Source organism: Eurypyga helias, unplaced genomic scaffold, assembly GCF_000690775.1.
Source record: "Eurypyga helias isolate BGI_N326 unplaced genomic scaffold, ASM69077v1 scaffold2298, whole genome shotgun sequence".
In the NCBI taxonomy this organism is placed as follows: Eukaryota; Metazoa; Chordata; class Aves; order Eurypygiformes; family Eurypygidae; genus Eurypyga; species Eurypyga helias.
The window spans coordinates 124,846-145,884 of record NW_010267386.1 but is presented as its reverse complement, the minus strand read 5'-3'; the positions used below and the strand labels follow the sequence as shown (position 1 = coordinate 145,884).

General features: G+C 43.1%; 1 protein-coding gene across 1 annotated transcript; it reads left to right on the top strand.

Moving 5' to 3' along the window:
- Nucleotides 1-101: 101 nt before the first annotated feature.
- TGFB2 (transforming growth factor, beta 2) lies at nucleotides 102-20,882 on the top strand (the record flags this gene model as incomplete). The annotated part of the gene is made up of 6 exons (XM_010157381.1): nucleotides 102-296; nucleotides 13,998-14,130; nucleotides 14,246-14,356; nucleotides 16,587-16,761; nucleotides 17,334-17,487; nucleotides 19,361-20,882. Coding segments are annotated over 6 exons (927 nt in total), but the record flags the coding sequence as incomplete, so codon positions are not given.
- Between the last annotated feature and the right edge of the window lie 157 nt (nucleotides 20,883-21,039).

Sequence of the window (21,039 nt, the reverse complement as noted above, 5' to 3'; positions counted from 1 at the left end):
TAATAATATTAGTTGGAAACTGAACCATGCTACAGGTATATCCCTTACTGAGTCTATCTTGTGTTACAGTGTTTGAAAGAACAATGTATTTTATCATTTAAAAAATAATAAAATCACACTGCCTTCTTGCAGATGCCATCCCACCGAGCTATTACAGCCTTTACTTCCGAATCGTCAGATTTGACGTCTCAGCGATGGAGAAGAACGCATCCAATTTGGTGAAGGCTGAGTTCAGAGTCTTCCGCCTGCAGAACTCGAAGGCACGAGTCTCCGAGCAGCGGATAGAGCTGTACCAGGTATGGAGACGCCTCGTATACATCATCTCCCTATCTTTCTACAGCAAACTCACCTTGTACCCATCCAGCAGGTGGGATAAACCACAGCGAGAAGTGGTTGAATCCCGTCTTTCCAAAGTAGCCTCTTACTTCCTGTGTCTTTCCTAGAAAGGACTTTATCGAAAATCGTATGAAGCTGAAATGTGCAAGCTGCTTCTAGCTCTTGTGCCTCAGGACTCCAAAGATAAATGACAGAACAAAAGAAGTCATCCCCAGGATCTCTGTCCTCCAACCCCTGGCCTGTACTGTAGTTTACACAGAAGTCAAATTTCTCCCTCTGGTCTCTGTTCAGGAGAGACCAGTGAACTGTTCCTCGCAGAAACGGCATTGTTAATAATTGCGTTTCAAAGTCTATAAGTTTCAGACCTGGTCTCTGTATAGTAGCCATGGGGTTGAGGCAAAAGATTGGACAAATCAGGGACTGAGGAGTGAGGAAGGAAAGGACCGCATGACTCTCTCTCTCCTGAGTGTATATAACATTTATCTGTAAAGTCACTTACATAGAGTCTGTGCATTTGTGCAAATGTTGTCTACAGCATATTTCATCTAAAGCATAGATCGCTTTGCTGAGAAATACAGAGACCAAAAGGGGCTCAGCTCCCAGCAGATTTATACTGAGTCAAACTCATGGTTGTTCCAGCAACTTGGGACGTGTCTGTGGAAAACACTGCCAGGTAGGAAACCACCTTGTAAAAGTGTATTGAGCCCCTCTGGGTCTGTTCTTGCTGCCCTCATCGGCCATGCCTGAACACTGCCCCGGGTCTGCAGCACTGTAGAGTCCGTTTTGCATCCAGTGGGTGCAAATTTGAATTAGTCTTCTCCCTCACTTCCAACGTTCACCTTCACTTCCAACGTTCACCTTTTCCTGCCTGGTCTGGGCAAGTGCAAGCCAAACTTGGAGCAGAGAGAGGGGAAAATTTGTGTTCACATGCTTGCTGAAGTGACGGTATAAGCCAGCCTTAGAGACTGGCAGCAGGAAAAAGCGCACTGGACCGTTCAGACATCATTTAAATGTAGGAGAAGCGTGATTCCCAGTCGAATGTGGTTCAGGTCCACAGGTGGTCACTGGGTGCTCGGCTTCACGTCTGTGACCTGACTGCCTTCCTTCCCAAGGACAGGCTGGCATAAAAGCTGACTAAATAGCGTGTCATTTGTTAAAAGTCTTTAGTGAGAGGTGGCATGTAACAGCCATCGCAGAGAAAGACACAATGAGTCCCTGTGATGCTACCACAGCAGCCTGTGGAAACGATTCTATGTTCTGGCTTGACCTCAGTGTTCAGACATCCTAAAACGAGTTGATGGCATCTCTGGGCTTTCTGTTGTTCTACTTTTGGAAGCTGTTAGCCACCTGAAAGGAGTACAGCTGCGGTTGCCTGAGCTCAGCTTATTGCCTTTCCATGACTGAGGAACGTGGGACACAAAGGGTTCAGCGGAGGTAGGAAAGAAAGGGCCTTTGCTTGGCTGGGATTTCGCCTTGTGATGAGAAACAGCTGGAGCTTATTTGGGAGAGCCTGACTCCAGCAAGCCTGTGCCCATGGAAATGACTGACACCTGCATCCAGGGCAGGTACTTGGGTCCTTTAGATAAATATATAGCTGGTGAGTAAGGCAGTTTCTTTTTTAGACTGGGTGGGGTATGCTGAGTGAAGTGTTAGGTGAGTAATGAGTGCAGGTTATTGTAGGATTAGGTTTTTTTCTCCACCAAGTAACAAGCAAGCCAGAGGCGGCGAGCTCTGAGTGTGTGTTTGCGCCAGGCATATTTTAGGCATGTTACTTTGCTCCTTTGCCTGTAGAGAGGCAAGCTGTCTTTGGAGCATTTCCCTTGCAGAACACCTATTAAAATGATAAAAGCTGCCTGTTGGTTCTCTCGGCTTTACTTAGAAGCTCTTGTAGCTTCCTTCTGCTGGTTGTTTTTCCCCCCTCTTTGGTCACATTTGGTCACAAGTGATGCAACTGCTGATAATCACTTGTTGCAGGTTTGTATGCAGGTCCCTTCTAAACCTTGTATGCCAGTGTTACCTGAGCTCTGTGGTGGTCAGTCTGAACTGCGTGGGTTTCTTACCAGCAGCTCTGCTGCAGGAGTACCAGAGTCCTTAAATGCTGCTGCATCTCATCTCCCCCACAACACACGAGGTTAGCATGGAGTGTTTCACAGGAGAAGCAAAGGCAAGGAGAAGTTGAAGAGGAGGATGTGCTGAGGACAGAGCTATAGAAAACATCCTAAAACTTAGGATATGAATTTTAAGGAGTAGAAAGAAAAAATCTAAGGAGCTGAAGGTGGGGAAGGATGGGTCGGAGGCATTGGTGCCAGGGTGATGCTAGAGAGGAGCTTGAGGGCTGGGTAGTGATAGACTGACTAGGGGTGTCTAGCAGTGGCGGAAGGAACAAATGTTAATTAGAAGGTAAAAGCAGGGGACGAGGAAGGTGCTCATTTCCGTGGCAGAGGCAAATATGTTCTGAAGACTTTCTCGAGTATCTTCCAGCGTGAAAAGTCAGGCATGGAAAGAGCCTTACAGAGGAGGATGCTGGTGTAATTGGCACGTGCAGCTGCCGCTCCTCCTCCATGCAGAAGCACCACTTCCTGTCTTGCGAGATACGTGCTGGGCTTGCCAAGGCTGTCGTGCCCAGAAGGAACAATGTGGTTTCTCATCTTGCATAAGCAGCATATAATTATTAGGGGGTTTTGGGGTTTTTTCCTCCCACCAAGTTTCAGGTTGCCTAGTGTTTTGCTGAGGGAATCTTGGTGAGGGTTTTGAAGTTCCTCTCATACCTGTAGTTTCAGGGAATGGTTGTTCGTGTGTCCCCTCATCTTTCTCAGCAAGCAGGAAGAGAGGGTCATAAGTCTTCTGGAGAGAGTCAGAGCTCTCTTCTTGTGGTTCACTGGGAAAATGTCCATCCCTGAACATGTGCAGGTCTCCTAACTGCTCTCCTAGAGCTCTCAGATTTAGTCCAATGTCGGTCTAGTAGTAGGATATATACCACTGGTTCAGAAGGGACAATATTACTCTGAAGGACTATTTTAGGATCAGCTAGAGAGAGATGTGCAGGGTAAATGGAAAAAAGTAAGCAAGCGGAATATAAATATTTTGTTTATCCTCCTGATTCTTTCTTTGTGTGGTCCTCTGACCTTACAGATCTACCCCGTAAAGTGAAAAAAGAAATGCAAGACAGCACCTTTTCGGCTAAGCTTTCCTCAGGCTATACTTGGCTTCCTTTTCCAAACCACATCAGAAAAGGACTTTGTGTTTTCCTGCAGCCCTTGTTTGCACTGACTCCGGGAAGGCAGTCTGAGGCTGCTTGGCATGGCAAGCTGGTGCTGTGGCCCCTCGCTCCCAGCTCAGCCGCAGCAGCAGGACTCTGTTCCCATCTCAGAGGCAGGGTCGGAGCAGAGAGCATCTCATTGTATTTATGCTGGGAGCGAGCAGTTGTGGATCTGTTTGCCAGGTCTACTGTCCCCTGGTTTTCTCTGGGCAGTAGGTCCTGGAGATTAATTCTCCTGGAAGTGCCCTGGACGCATCCACAAAGCCAGTGGGCAAGTGGTAATCCCCAAGAGCAGAAACAATTTCTTTAATGTCTGTTTTCACCCAGAATACTTTTCTTGGTATTTAAGGATTAGTCAGCCTCATCTGCGTGTTCCTGCACAGATGGGAAGCGCAGTTCACATACTAAGTAGTCTTAGGAAGGAAAATAATAAAACTCACAGAAGTAGGAATTAAGTTTCTTTTATAAGGTTGGTATAAAAGCTTCTGTCTCTTCTTGGCTCTGCTAAGTGAAGCCACAGAGCATTAAATTCTTTAAAGGCACTATCTTTTCTGTTATTTCTTCTGCCTGAAAGTGAGGGTTAATCTGCTGATCATCAGCACATTGGAGAGTGGGAAGCCGGAGGGAAGGAAGGAAGCGACGTGTCCTCAGATGAGGCGAGCTCTCTCCCGTGCTTCTCCTCCATCCTTCCACTGTGCCGCGTTCACTCGATGCATTTCTCAGTGTTCAGTATTCCGAAAATATTAAGAGGATAAAGGACTTTTGGGAGAGGGAGGAGGAATAATATTAAATAAACAAGTTTTAGCATCCTCCAGTGGCCCTTGCTATGTTTTTAAAGATTTGTGCCAAATGCAAGCTTTATTGGAATTTGATCAGATAAAGCTCAGTTGTTATGGGAATGTCTTTGTTCATCAGTTTTCTTGCCTGCTTTGAAGACTTCATCACATCTTTCTTTTATTAAGGTGCTTCTGTATTTATGAATAAAGTCCCTGCACCCTTCAGAAAAAAAGCTTGTCTTTTATGAATCAGCATTCCAAAAAATAAATAGGCACCACCGCAAAGCTGGGCGAGTGGAAACCTTTGCAGGGTGAAAAGCCACCGTTCAGAGTGCACTGTTGTATTGTTTTTAGGGTAGTTTTATTATGTACAGACGGTCAAACAATAACAAGTAATAACTACTTCCTATGGAAGCGGTGCCATGTTTTGTTAACACATCATAAAGCGTCATGAAAAATGCAGCTGAAGCATCGATTTTTATCGTCATCGTTACCCACGGCTGCTGCGAGTGGGGGTACCTGAGAGGCTGCATATGTGGGGGATGTACCGGGGGAAGTATTGGTGCGCAGGGTTGGAGCAAGTGAACGGTGCCAGGTTAAAGCCTGGTGGACACATTAGGTTGTGGTGAAGAAGTTGAAACAAGCAGGAGCAGAGCTTTGGTCTTTCCATGTCAGGGAGGGCCCATCCATGCCAAGGGCTTCTGTGCAGCTTGCTTGGGGTCTAAGAAGAACCATCTGCCTCCTAGACAGTAGTGACCCCCGTCTCTTTAAGGCCCTCTCTCCTTGCTTGGAGGTATGAGGAGGAAGATGCTGTAGAACATATTACCCCATTATGAGTCAGATTTAAATTTAAACCGCAGTCGGTTGTTCAAATACTTTCAATTCAGACAGTGTTTTGTCTTGTTTTTCAGTTAGGGAATACGTTTAGAGCGAGCTACTATAGATTTGGGCCAAATCTCCGCAGTGCAAATCTGAGGCAATTTACGCTGACTGCAGCAGAGCTACTCCAGACTGATCTCCGTATAATCAGGAGCAGAGGGGCCTCGCTCTCTTTTCTTGCCAAAAAGTGCCGTCTCTAATGCCACAGAAGAAAATAGCAGGAAGCAGGATTTGTGGCTGTGAGCTGGCGCAGGATGTCTGTATTACAGATATCACCTGGGGCATTTGATTTTAATTGACTGCCGTTGCCGTGACCCACATCTGAAGTAGTATATTTGGACCTCACAATTTATGTATCGCTGTCCTGAAACCAGACTCTCGCGATCTGAGAGGTTACAAGGTTACGGTACATGGCAAACGTACAGTGCTCTTTGAAGTGCCAAACTCAGTATGAAGTGTGGACCTAATAACTTTCTACTCTACCAACCTCCTCCTCCTTCCCTGGCCCCCTCAGCAACAGATCAGGACCAGAGGAAATTAATTTGCAGTATATTTCAGTCAAATTGCTGCTTTCTCCTTGTTCCAGAATCCTTTTATTTCTTGGTTCCAAATATTGTATCCCCTACAAAAAAAGTCAGTAGGCTGGAGACCATGTATAGAGTACCTTTGGCAAATAACCTGTGAGCGTGGGTGAAGGGAAGTATTTATCGCCGTGTCCTATTCACAGGGATTTGAGAGCTTATCTCGGATGCAGCCACCTCTTGCCAGGAACAGAGCAGTTATTGAAGATGACTTGTAGATGTATATAATATCCCCATTAGCTACTGGCACGAGCCACTGCATACTCCCAGCTCCACACGACCGTGCATAGAAACATGGGGCACTGAGCTGATAGATTGATTGCCGTTTGCAGGGCTTATACATTATGGGGGGCGTAGGAATGCAGAACACACGCCAAAAAACTGCCACTGGGTTTGGGTTCCTGCTCTTTGGGATGCAGTCTGATGGGATCTGCTGGGCTGAGGAACATCAGGTTGGCTTGCTAGCCTTGCGCTAGGGAGCCTTTTGGAGCAGGGAAGGCAATATGGCTGTTTTGGGGAGGTGTAGGGGACAATATGAAGCCTGTATGAAGAACAGATGATGGAAGAAAGCGGAGGAGAACAGGAGTGGTTTGGGTGGAAGCCTGTAGGTGGGGGGAAAAGGAAACCACAAGGAGATGGAGAACAATGTAGCCAAGAGGAGGGGAAGAAAGAGGAGTGACTTGCAGAAGAAGACAGCATCTTAGAAGAAGCAGTAACTCCAAACTTTCAGGTAGAAAAGAAAGTGGCGTGCCAAATTGTTGCAGTAAAAGGCATGTGAATGTGAGATACAGCTGTCAGGGCAGGACCGAGGAAGAGGAAGGGTGTGGGAGACCTGTGCTTAAAGAGAAGATGAACACAGGAGTACCCTGCAGGATCTAGAGGATTTGGCTAGAAGGCAGGAGAACCCACTCTTGTTTTTGTTGACATTGGCTTCTCTTTGTTGATACTTTAATAAAACATAATGTGCCTCTGGCAAGTTAAAGCTAAATGCTAGATAAGTTTACGGGATTTTTTTTTGTTTTGCTTCATTTTATATAAAATCTTTCTTTGGATCTATCTTAAAATCTCCTAAATGGCAGGAAATTGCACTCAATATTTCAGAATCTTCCAGGAGAAGGACCCCAGACCCTCTGTTCTTGTTTATTGCTTATACAATGCAGAGTCTTCCTGCCTGCTTAAGTATAAGTCAGTCTGATCAGCCTCAGGGCTGTATCCCCAACTTACACTGCACATGTATCTTCAGTGGCAGGAGGAAGGCCCTGCTTGGGGAACAAATGGAGAGGAAATCCCTTCTCAGGATCTGTTCTCTTCCGGGAGCTCATCCCCTCGGCACAGGGAGATGCAGTGAGTCGGTCATGGTGATTCCATGGCATACTTGACTTCCCCTCCCTTTTTGACCTGCTTTACCCGCTCATCTCTTTACCCCCTCGCACTTCACCTTCTTTTACCTTTAAGCAAGTAGCAGCCAGCACTGTAAGAGGATCCTACTGCAGCTGTAGCCCATCCAGAAATAAAAGGGGTTGGGTTATGTGTGCAATATGTTCTTTTTATTTTCAAGTTTGCATGAAGAACGTGTCTGGCAAGTTCCTAGCAGATGGATCAGAGAGCTATGGCTTTTTTTAAAACTTTGGCAAGTACTCCATACCTTTTTATTTTGGCAGGAACTCTGCATCTCATATACGGGTCTCTAAAGATTCTACCCTCGGTTTGAGCCTGATTCAGAGACCTTTGCAAGTAATGGAAAGACTTCCATTGATAAGCAGGGGGACTGTAAAGCCTTTTTAACTCTATGGCACTGAAGGCAGACTCTGAATTACTCTTTTGCAGAAGTGATTACAAGAAGTGCATGAAAAGTCACACTGAGAATTTTTGAAAAAATACAGTCACTCTCTTGCAGTGGTGGTGATAAGAATAAGCTAAAATGTTGATAGCCAGTAGATCCCAATTATCTGGCAAAAGATACTATATGGAGATTTTGCACTATACAACATATGTTTTTGCATATAATGAGCAAGAAACTGAAGAGGTTTGCAACAGAATTAATGATTTGCTTATCCTTATGTCCAAGCTAGGATCAAAGACCTCAAACTTAACCAGGGAGTAAGAAAGGATTGAGAATTACCATGGTCATTTTTTAACTTGAAGCTTCAGAAAGGGCTGGATGAAGTCCCTGAGAGCTGTCTGAAGAGACCTTTGAAATCTGGAACCAAGCAGTGAGTGAATCTTTCAGTAGGTTGAAGAGTATGTAAGAGTTTGGAAACCACAAGCAGCTGCATATGTAGGCTTGGGAATCTGGTTATTCCACTGCAGAGGGTTAGGCTGGTGTGCACTGCAGGTTTCTTCTAGTTCAGAAGAGGTTATCCTAAACGGCAGTTTTCAGCCATGATGTTGTGCATAGCTGAACTTATCTCTGCTCTGATGTTAACCAGCATTAGCACATCATTTACCACTGGATCTCATTGTTTGGGCTTATTTACTTTGAGCTTACAAGTACATGTCAGGTTATTTCCATTATTTTAAAAGGCCCTTGAAGTTCCAATGGAAACCATGGATAATGACTGATAAGTAAGAGAAAGATTAGTGAGTCTGCCAAGATGTTGTAATACACAAGAAAATCACAGGAGCCTGAAATGACAGAGAAGAGGAGGGAAGGAAGGAAGTTATCAGGGAGCCAACAGCATCTGGAGGGAGGAGATCAGACAGTCCAGAATGAATGGAGAGGAAAAACAGATTAATAACAGGTTTTTACAAGATAATGCCGTATTTACTGCTATTCAGTGATTGCAGAACCCATGCTGGCTGGCAGCAGTGACCATCCCAAGCTCCAGGACAATGTGGCAGATAGGATAGATATTTCTAAGTGGCCATATGATCTTATTTTTATGTTTTAGAAGTTCATCAACTTGATTTAAGAAACTCTAAGTCACCAGAAATATTTTCTAACAGTTGTTGACTATAATTCTCAAACCTAGCTATAAAATGCCCTTGTTGTTGCTAAAGCTTGGCCCTTGGTGTGTGCTTAGGGTTTTCTTGGCTGCAGCAGATGTATGTCATTGATGCATCAGCCTGTGCATACCACATTCGGTTGTTTGTTTGCTTGCTGGGGAGGTGATGAATTTATTAGCCAAAACTGTTCCACTGTAAATTATACTTAATTGTAACTTGCCTATTCTTCTGCATCTGATTGTGGTAACTATAGGAGACTAGAAGTGGTTATTGGCCAGACCATCAAATCTGAAATAAACTAAGCCAGTTGCTGTTCTGGAGCTCTAGTTATTTGAAAGAACCAGTGTGTCTTTCTGTCAATTTTTTTCCTTTTGTGTGTGTAATGAGTCATGAAGATGGGCTGTTCTGGCATCTGCACTCAGTGGTTATTGTCTAGAGTACATACACTGATGTGTTCATTCAGTTATCCCCTGCTTAACTGCCTATATATATGAGAAGGTGAGTCAGCAAAGGAAAAATTGAGCAAAATAATTATGTTTCTATTAGCAGTCTTGGGTTTTGGAGGTTTTTTGGGTTTGTTTTTGGACCAGTATAATTACACTGATGCCGAAATGCTGCTGCTCTGCTTATATCAGCCTCTCATATGCCCCATTTTTTAAAGAAGCCACATTTCTTCTAATTTTGCAAATTCTGCTTTGTTTGTTATGATGAATTAGATAGTGTTCTCAGTGTACTTTACAGTTTATAAAATATGGACTAAGACAATCCTTGTCCTTATTTTTATACTCAGAAATGTGTGGTAGTTAGATGAGAGCGTAAACATGTGTGCATATAAATAAACAGTTTCATCCTCCAGTATTTTAACGAAGATTTCAGCTACTTGATACTTACATTTTAGAAAAATATATCAGTTAATGCTTTCCAGTTGTTCTGAAAAATAAACATAGCAGGTGGCAGAAGTATTTTAGAGAAATTTTAGAGAAATTTAGTATTTTCTGGAAACTTGCTTGCCATTCTTCTGAAACCAGTTTGTGACAGAACTAAAGTGTTTTCACCACTGAGTGTCCTCGTCATGGTGATTTGAAATATGCTTCCAAGATAGCATCATGGTCCGGCATCCTCTAACAGATGAGCAGGAGCACAGACAAATCCCTGCTAGCTGAGCAGAGGGTCTCCCCCTAAAGACTGAGCAGGATGCCTTTGCAGAACCAATGAATGATTTATGAAACACCAGTAATCTGGCAGGCCTGACAAGGGTGGCATGTGAGCGTGGTCGTCACTGAGGTCCCCGAGTGGGCTTCCTGAACATGTGTAGCCATACAAGCAAGAGCAATGCTTTGTTTGCGTCTGGCTGCTTCATGAGCCCTTTCCTGCAATTAACTGCGTCATTCATATATTCGTGTGTGTGTTTGGCCGTGATCTGCTGGCAGTAGCTGCATGTATGTGGTATCTAGAGATCCTTCATGGGTATTTGTAAAATTGCACAACCTGAATTTTGAGTTTGTTGATTCTGAGCTTCCGCTCGCACGTGTGCGAAGGGGAGCATGCTCACACCTGCACGCGTGCAGTTGTGCATCGTCAGCTTCTTGTGCATGCAGGTGTTTACATGTGTTGCTTGTGAGTGAGTGGGGTGAGGTTGTGTGTGTGGAAACTCTGTCTTCTACTCCTGCAAGTGACTGAATCTGTCATCTCTACCCGCAGGTGGTGATGCACGGTACTCCCTCACCCCAAAAGCCCTAACCATTCACGTCACGACCCATAGACAGGAATCTTTCTGCCTCTTTTAAGAGGGAGTGTTTGTACAAGGTGCCAGAAGGAAATGAGAAAGGATTAAAGGGAAAGTTTAATTCAGCCTTCCTTCTCTCCTGTGGGTTCTTTTTTCCTCGTCTTCTGTTAATATTTTTAGTGTGCTGAAAACTCTTTTTGCCTGCTCTTTAGGCCTTCATTTAGCTCCTGCAGCTGCAAGTTGCACAGCAGCATTTCTGATAGCAAATGTTTGATGTGGTTGTGATGGGCTAAGCATAAAGGTAAGGCAGTGTTTATAGGCAAGGCAAGGCAATGTTTATGGGTAAAGGTAATCTCTCTTCTGAGACCAATCAGTATAGTTGGAAGTAGAAGACAACCTTTCAAGCACAAACGCTGTAAGGCACAGAAAAGGCTTTTCTTCTTTCTTTCGAACTAAACTAGCTGATCTAATAGGAAGAAAGCATTGGTAATACTGAAAGAGAAGTTTTTCAGTGGGGACATATGCTTGAGGGTGTATTGGAAGAAAAAGGAGGTGTGTGCTGGTGGGGAAGGCAAGACCAGAAATGTAATGTAAAGTACAAAGAAGCAAACAAAAGGGTGAAATGGTAGAGAAACCTTCAAATGCTTATCTTGTAATAATTCCTGGAAGATTCATTTGAAGAACATACTGTAGCTGTAAAAATTTCTCATGGGTTCCTACAGAGAGGCCACTGTGTTCACGACCATGTAGAGTGCCATTGCTTCAGTGTGAATGGAAACATGGAATGCAGTGTAGGAAAGGAAGTGAAGAGTCCTTCATCAGGTTATTTGTGGGAGGAAATAGAACCTGAAGATCCAGCCTAGGATTTTATCATCCATTAACTTTCCACACTTGCAAAGATGTAACAGAAAAAGAAGGAAAACATGGAAATGGTGAGGCTAAAAGATCATTTTTGCTTACAAGCAATCAGGTTGTTGAGATCATACATCACCCTGACACTGTAAAGACACTTAGTCAGCCCAGAAGGAGTTAGAAGCAGATGTGCTAATTTCACTAAGTATGGCACTCATCACACTTAACAACCTTTTGCAGAAGAACTGCTAGTGCCTTTTTAACCTATGATGTCAGTTGTGGAAACTGTGCCATACTTGGTGACTTTTTAGCTCATTCTTCATAATTGTCTTCCTGAACATGCAGCAAAACCAACATGGAGAGAGGCCTTACTTTCAGATAGCTAGACACCATAGCATATGGATAGTATCTAGCTTGTTTAATCCACCGTGTCCATCCTGTCCCACAATGTCCTATAGTTTTGAAACTTGCAAACACTTTTCTTGTCATTCAGTTCATCGGTGAGGATGGATGTTCCTTGTGTCTTTGGATACACGCAGTGATGATTTCTTGTATGTTTACAAATGCCTTTCATGCCAGCTACATACTGCCAGCCCTCAAGTTTGTCTTTTGATAGCAATGGGATTGGGGTAAAGACATTTTATTTTGTATACCAAGGCAAAGCTGAGTCTTCAGAACATATTTAAGACCAATTATAGTTAACATTGGGAGATTGCTTTTGGCACATTACTTACTTTTAGATCCTTACATCACTGCCAAAACTGAGGTATGCAGTTTCTGGAGTCTTTGGAAAGATATGACTGTGCAGAAAGGAAGAGAAATGAGCCAAGTTCTTGTGTCCCATTTGCCTCACACACACACCCCCGCCCCAACACATCTTTTCAGAATGACAGCTGCATTACATCCTCAGAAACACTTGAGTTGACCTGATAAAGACCAAAGGGATGGCAGCGTTCTATTTGTACTTCTCTGGGACTTTCCCAGCATTGATTGCTTATTCTCTCATCCCTCTGGCACTTCTGAGCAATGGTAGTCCCCTTGCTGCTGCCAGACTCTCTGTAAACAGTTGTTCAAACACTTTGTTTGAAGGCTTGCTCATAAAAAGGAGTCCCAGTGTTCAATGTTTGAGTGCCCTCAGCTTCTACTGGAGGGCTCAGCATCGCCTACTAGGGGCACTTGGTAATTTTCTAGACTTGGACCAATGCCTTCTCACATCTTTTTGCTAAATGTGTTGATCGGAAAGAAGGCAAAGAGCTTGTCACGCTGCGGTTGTTCTCATAAGACAAATGTTATTGTGGGAGCTGCACTGTTGGCCTTTGAGAGGTCCAGCACTCCCTTGATATAAATAAGGAGACTCTGCATGTTGGACAGAATCCAGCCTTTTCAGGCCCGCTTTTCTGTTTTAATTATGAAAAGCCTAATTTTATCATGATGACATAATTTCACACCTCTTTTGAAATATTTTTCTTTACATGTATGATGCAGTTTCACCATTGTTTCATTCCAGCGGCGTTTGCAAGATGTCAGGTTGGTCTGGGCTGAGAAAACAGGAGGAAACAATGAGGCATTGTCAGTTACTCATTTGGAGATGGACTTGGATGGTTAAAGAGAGGAAGAACCCAAAATAATATATGAAGTTGTGCAGTTGGCATGCCAAAAGTTACAAAATGATGTTATCGTGTGGAATCTTCATCAGAGTTGTCTTAATGCTGCATGGCATTCCAGCTTCCTGCATCACAAAACTATCAACATAGTAATAATCGGGAAACCAGAAACCTGTTAGCAGCCAGAAGTCCGGCTGTTTTCATCCTAGGGTTAGAGTAAATAATAGCAGGCTGTACTCGTATGTGGGAAAGCACTTAATTGCTCAGATGGGAAGAAAACTGTGGGCACTTGAAATTTCACGTGTGCAGTGCTGCATCTTGAAAGGTAGGAGCTGGGGGCTTTATTGGGCAGGTATTTTTTTTATTGCATCCTCAGTAGCAATCTTTGCTGAAACTTCTGACGCAGATACAAATACAGCTGGCACCAAAGTTTGGATGGAAGCAGCACGGCTTGTTGCACAAATCTGTGGGTGGCCATGATTCACACCAGTCTGTCTCCACATGCCCCCAGGTTACCTGTATGGACAGCAGCTTTGTTCTGTTTAATGCATGACTCGTACCTGAATTCAGAGTGAAGGCTGGAAGCAATAGTAAGGCAATACTATACAGGCCAGTTATGGGTGAGCAGTATAGTATCTTCAGTGTAGAAACTACATTGCACAGGCTTTACTTTGGCCTCTGATATTATACTCTAACCAGTGTAAGTATTACTGAAGGAGGTACAATAGCCTTTTTTGATGTTCCAGTCACTTTACCACCACAGAACAAGTTTTCAGGGCAGTCTTCTAGGAAGGAATACATGATGGCATGTTTTCTTTGGGAGCATAAGCTGATTTCATTACAGTTGGTTTATATCACCTTCCTCTCCCCGTACACCCTACGAAAATTCTTTCTGAAAATGTGCCTGAATGTATATCAGCTGCATAAAGGTTTGAGCTGTAATAGTTTCTTGTGGTATTTTATAATGTCGGTGTTCCATTTTAATAAAAAACACATAAATATTAACCTGTAGACAATCATATTTGTTGTTTCTTGCAGGTTCTAAAATCTAAAGAGTTATCATCACCAGGACAGCGCTACATCGACAGCAAAGTAGTTAAAACAAGAGCTGAAGGAGAGTGGTTGTCTTTTGATGTCACTGAGGCTGTACATGAGTGGCTCCATCACAGAGGTGACAAGCGCTCTTAGCCTTCACTCCTGCCCCAGCTGCTCCTCCATTAACTCGGCAGTATTTCAGGGTCATTCCATGTGTAAAAAACAACTCCACTTACTTTTATGTTTTGCAGACAGGAACCTTGGATTTAAGATAAGCTTACATTGTCCGTGCTGCACCTTCGTGCCTTCCAATAATTATATCATCCCAAATAAAAGTGAGGAGCTTGAAGCAAGATTTGCAGGTAATGAAAGAAAAAAACTTTTTAAAATGTGGTGGTACTTACTGGTTGAGGAGAGGGACAAAGGCCGTTACTGCCTCTCTGAATGGCATTCAGCCAATTGGAAACCTGTTCTTTTGAGAATCTTGGTTCTCAGCTGGTAGGAAATGGTACTGAAGGCACAAGGGTAAAACTCTATCAGCTGAACTATTACCAGATGGCATGAATAAGCTGTCTCATTCCCTGTGTGCAGCTCCCATGTCCTTAAGTGTCTGCGTTACAGTTTGCAGCATGCACGCTGGATATACATACAGTTTGGGGTGTATGGAAGATGGTAGGCCACCCATTGTTTGATAGTCATGAGAAAATTTGCTGAATGTTTCAAAAATAAACCCTTTGACTGCTGTCCATCCTGGCACTGTAACAGTTCAGCGTTAGTAGAGAAGGCTGCTGCTGGAAGTCAAATTCGGAAAGTGTTTGGCACACATACAAGCTGCTTGCAGAAGATCTGTGTGTGCGCATGGAGCGTTTATGAGTATTAGAGAAAACAGTACTTGTCATGGAAATTTGAGAAGTATAGGTAAGGCAACAGGTGGCTGCCTTGCTTACAGAAGCACCTTCCTGTGTCCTCACTGTGCATCCCAGTCTTCAGAAGCACCTGCACACGTGCTTTCAGCTCTTCAGGCCCATTGAATATCTCCAGCTACTCTTGGGTTTTTTTTTTCTGATCATATCAGTATTATTTTAAATTACTCTGAGCGATGGCATCAGACGCTTCGGGAAGAGCTGAACAATATGTGCCATGGCTTGTATAAATGTCCTACAGTGGTTTACTGCTAGTGCACTGTGTATTGAAGGCACAGAGATGCTTTACCTGTCTGCATGCTCCTGCTCCCACCCATGCAAGCCTGATTCTCAGGGGTCATAATCAGAACAACATTACGTAGTGCTGATTGTATATCTACATCAGCACGAAGAATTTATTTTAACTTGTACTGGTGCATTAGTTGCAGAAAGTATTTGTTACGCTTGGTAAAAACTTAAAGATTGGATTGAGAGGGCAGTAGAAAATAAACAGTAGCCTGTATTTAGGGTTATCAATGTATGTGCTTCTTATGGACAGCAGACAAGGTGATACAGTAAATATATCAAGGCCACATAAGATGACTTGCATTTTTAAGCTGTTGAAGTTTCAGTTTTAAAAAGGGAAATGTACTTTAATTGGCTGTGCTATAGTTATCATCCACCAGTACGTATGAAACTGCAGCATCAACCCAAATTCTGTTTATTTCATTTATTAAAGTATATAATCATTTGGTTCATTTGTTTTCCAAGGATGTAGCTATGTTCCTTGTCAAGTGTAATGTTTTTTTAACTATTCTTCACTGCGTTGGCATTTTTTCCTCTAAGTAAATATGTATGTAGGTACCTATGATTAAAACCATCGAATGTATTTAAACATTGTTTAGTATATTTGGTCACTGTAATTGTGAGTGTTAGAAAAGTGTATCTTTTTCTCTTTACACAATCTGGTTTGGGAGGTTAATTTTCAAAAGGGTCTTGGCAACAGGCATAACAGGAGCTCTTTCAACTCCTAGGAAAGGCTAATGCCTATGCTATTGCCATGACAAGAAGTTAGTAAAGCAGTTAGTGTTTTGAGAGAATTCAAAAGGTGAGGGCATTGATTGGCACTTCAAGAAGTATTTTCATTAGTGTTCTTGCCATGTCCATACAGTTAAGGGGCTAGAATAACTGACTTTCTTGGGAGAATTAACAGGTTTAAATAAACTGACAATGGGAGACAGAGAATTCACAGGTAAGTAGTGGGAAATGCAGGTGAAGCATCCAGAGCCACTTAATGGTGTTATGAGGCTTTAAAAGGCTGTTAAAAGGTGGGAATACTGCCCTAAGTGAAGCACCAAAAGCATCACTTCTTGGGACATTTGAAACTAAGCCATGCAGATGCAGTGGCTGAATTAAGGGACCTAATGTCTTTTCAGATATTCAGTTTTGTTAAGGGTACTGAAACGCCGTTGTATGGCTGTGAATGTGGGCGGGCTGATATGATAGATACGTGAGAACTGTGAATATTTTAGGTATCTCAGGTTGAAATTTGCCCCCACCTCCCCAGTAAACATGCTCAGCTGATACCATCATTGCCCAGTTTCTGAGAAAATTTTTTTTAAGAGATGGTTTATTTAATTTGTGAAGAAAAAGCAACACAATGTTTATCACCAAAATGTATTTTTTGAAGGTATTGATGACTACACATATTCCAGTGGTGATGTGAAAGCTTTAAAGTCCAATAGGAAAAAATACAGTGGGAAGACCCCACATCTCCTGCTAATGTTGTTACCCTCCTACAGACTTGAGTCGCAACAGCCCAGTCGGCGGAAGAAGCGTGCTCTAGATGCTGCCTATTGTTTTAGGTAACTATGGATCCAGATTCAGTGTATTTACATAGTAGTACCAGCCTGTGAGGTGTAATGCAGTGGCTTATCATGCTTTGTTACAACTGGCACTTCAAACAGGGCACGAACCCTCACTCGCAGCCCCCCGGGGTCTGTATGCAGCAGGTATCTGCACAGCGGTCCCCAGTCCCGCAGATGTAGTGGCAGATGGGGATGGTTGTGGCCTTAGAAAGCAGAAGCCGAGTTACATCTGGGATGATTCCCAGACCCATCAGCCCAGTAATAACAGCCAAATTATCACCTCCACTGTGCTCACCTCCTCACAGAGGCCACTCAGCAGGACCTGGAGAAAACTACTGGTCCTTCAGGGAAACTGTTAGCTTTGTCTGTATATGCAAGTCCTGCCTTGTCTAAGCATCTGATTTCAGTTAAAGTATAAGCTACAATTGATGTGATTTGTTTGCAAATTTTTGGGACTCGGATTTGCCTGGATGTAAAACATCATTCAGGGAGCAAGCAACTGGATTTTTTTTTATTCCCTCTGTTGTTTGTCTTATGACCGGTGCGTTTCTCGGCATTGTATTTCCCAGGAACGTGCAGGATAATTGCTGTCTGCGTCCACTTTATATTGACTTCAAGAGGGATCTTGGCTGGAAATGGATTCATGAACCTAAAGGATATCATGCTAATTTCTGTGCAGGAGCCTGCCCATATTTATGGAGTTCAGATACTCAGCACAGCAGAGTAAGTAGTGATTTTGCTAATTTTCAGCTTTTATTTTATATCTGTAGGGTGAAATATGTTTCTAGGTCTGACATCAGCACCAATGCCCAAAGCTTTTATTTATTTCATCAATAACTAAGGATAATGTGGCCCTATAAAGGGGCCCGCACATGGTCTCAAGCTCATGTTGAAGCAGTAGGAATGTATTGGCCCAGAGATTTTCCATTTAATGTGTCCATCGATAACGACACGTAGATGGATCGAATGCTCTTTGTGAGTAGGGGCGTGGTGTAGTGTTGGGAGGCTGCTTGGGAAGGGATCTTTCATTCTAGAGCATGAGGGGATGCTGGCACAATGAGTTCTGTCAGCAAAGGTGTCGAGGGACACACTATCAGAGTAACAAAAGGGCTGAGTCCTGCCACCTGATTATCACCTACTTTTATGGCCTGCCATTTTTCATTGTTACTGCTATGCTACCGTGATGAATTTAATGACAATGTACTCATGGATGTGTTGCTGTCACTTCAAAAGATAGATTCATTCTTGTACCTTGAAAATTTATAGCGAAGGAGTAATTTTGTTTTCAGGGTGCCGAAAAACTGATAGTCATCATAGATGGGACCTTTTATTTTAAGGATTAGATGTGGTATTTTAGCCAACTGCTTTAGGATAAGTAAGTAATCTGTTGTGCAGTGCTTATTTCTCTCAACTGTCAATAAATATGTCAGGACAGTAAATGCATGAGGCAGATATTTGCATCACAGTTGTCATAAAGTAAGAGTTTCACCCTCAGGTCCATAACAAGGACGGTGTGCCCCCTCTTTCAAGCCTCCCTTAAAACACGAGATCGGCATCAGCCAGCAGGCAGAACTCTTTGTGTCCGAGGGGCAGCTTGCTTTCCCTTTGGTCCGTAAAGCTGTGTTCTTCCTGAGCGTGCAGGCCCAGGTGTAGATAACCTTTGCAGCTGTCACTGGCTGTGGCATTGCGCTGTTAGCAGTGTCAGCAGGCAGAGGTATAAATAAGGTAAGTTTGTTTCCCTGCTGGTGTGGAGTAGTAGTGTACACGGTTTGGAGCAGCACTTGTTTTTAAAGGAAAGAGGAAGAATAACTGTCATGGTCACAAATATGTGGTTTGGATAGTAGCCCAAGGAGTCAGAAGTTGCTTAATAAAGTAGTTAGTGTTGCTGTCCTGAACAGATCTTCTGTCTCTCTGAGCTGCAAGCGTTGTGTTGAAGTTCTAGGAAAAGGTCACTTGGTGTTTGGCTAACACATTAATGGCATCCTCAGAAATACCTATGCATCATCAGCGGGTAACCCTACATACTTCCCTTGCAGAGAACCGTGCGTGTGAATCCAACGTGACATAAGGCACCGGCACTGCTCCCTTCACCGCAGCTGATCCTCAACAGGAGTAACTGCAGCTTGAGCCCCGGTGCTTGCAGGGTGGCATTGGCAGACTTAGCAATGCGTAGCCAGGGAGGAAAAGCAGAGGAGGGCTCTCCTCTCCCTGTGGTGCACTTGTAAAGCCCAAATCCTGTAACAGCAAATGGCAAACTGCAGACGCAGATGAAAACCTTTCCGTTCCTTCTTTCCGTACCAGTACAGTGTGCGTGATGATTCGAAGGGCTGCGCTTTCAAGGCAGGCTCCAGGCATGTACCTCTTTCGAGGTTTAAGGCTGTAGGGACAAAACCCTAGGAAACTCAGGCAGAGTGGGACACCAGATTGAACTGGAGAAGCATAGAAAGTACTAAAATCCAGGAATCTTGTCATGTGCTTTCAGTGGGCTTTCTCTGAGGGACTCTGGGAGGAAGCGATGCAGAAAGGAGTCTGCTCTGCCATGGCAGGAAGGCAGAGGTGGCTGACGACTTCTCCCTTTTGTCCTTTCTCCTCCTAGGTACTCAGCTTGTATAACACCATAAATCCAGAAGCTTCTGCCTCTCCGTGCTGTGTGTCCCAGGATTTGGAACCCCTCACCATCCTCTACTACATTGGCAAAACACCCAAAATCGAACAGCTGTCCAACATGATCGTGAAGTCTTGCAAGTGCAGCTAAAGGATAACCCTGAAACCGCATGATGTGTGTGTATTAAAAAAAATAACCAAGGAAAAAAAGAAAGAGAGGGTGAGAAGGAAAGAAAGAAAAATGAAAACCCAGGTTCATCAGTGTTAAAAGAAAAAAAAAAGAAGAAAAAAAAGCGGTACTAGACTGAACTCTTTGAAAGTTTGTTCTGTTGTTGTTTTTTTTAAACTGGCATCTGAAGCAAAACATTGAAGGCCTTTATCCTACATTTCACCTACACATAGTGTGAGATAGACAAGAAGCAAAGTTAAAGGAAAAAAAAAACCTTTTAAAAAATAAACACTGGAAGAAATTTGTTAGTGTTACTATGTGAAAGGAAAAAAACAGGAAAATCCCATGAAGTGGAGTTGCTGTATCTGTCCCGTGCCTTACTTGATCTCTCTGTATTGTTACGCAGTAGGCATCCTACCCATTCCTCTTAGTTGTAGAGTTAACAGTGCATTATTTATTTGTGTGTAAAAACTATCATCAAATGAACATTTCTGTATCGTCATTGGAAAAAAGGAAACCAGCCAATGTGGACAAAGTGGAGACCAGATAAGCTGCCAGAAATACATATAAAGCCTAAAGGAACACAAGCTCAAAAGAATCAGAAAAGTAATGGTTAGTTCAGTTTGATTAAAATAGAAATCAGTTATTACAGTTTTGAGAAACTCTGCCTTTAAAATACCTTATTTTTCATGCCAGCTGCCTAGACAGGCTTCTTGTAAGGTCTCAAACCCTTGTTTTAAATACTGAATAATTTACAAATAAAGGACACTCTGTTTCAGTCTCAAAGACAAGTCTATAAGATTTTTTTTTTCACTGTAAATGATTTAAAATGTCAGTTTAGTAAACCAGTGAAATATTTAACATGTACTGGTCTAATCTTCAGACCTTAATATGTTGCTGTATAGCTATGCTATGGGATTTTTTTGTTCTTTTGGTATATGTAACCATACCTAGAGTATTACAATAGGTGGGTAGTAAAAGCCAGCTTAATTGGAAACATATCTGTAGATCTCTATTTGTAAACTATTAAAAAATTAAGTACTTTATGTGTAATGTGTAAATTTTCACCATATTTTTGTACTCTGTAATACTGTCAGCTCTCATGAGTTTGAATTTGAATTTGGGGCTCTTTTTGATCACTCAGAATCATGTGTTTCCCTCTAGCTGGCCAGTATGAGTAGAGTCCCTATATTTTGACTTGCACTACAAATACATGTTTTATAATAATTGCTATACATGTGCTTTGTATATTGTTCATCATTATGACATAAGCTACCTGACTCCATTTGTTTCTCTGTTTTATGAAAAGGATGGATTAAAGCGATCTCTCCCTTCCCCTCCTCCCCTCCCTCCCCGGTCGTCCAGGTTTGTGACACTTGCATCGCGAATGCGGTTCGGATTCCTGGGCCATTTTTTTTTCCTTTCAGCGAGACATTCAAACAGATGGGCAGGGAGCGAGGTGTTGCCAGAAGAGATGTCCCAGCCTGGCGGAGGCGAGGCGA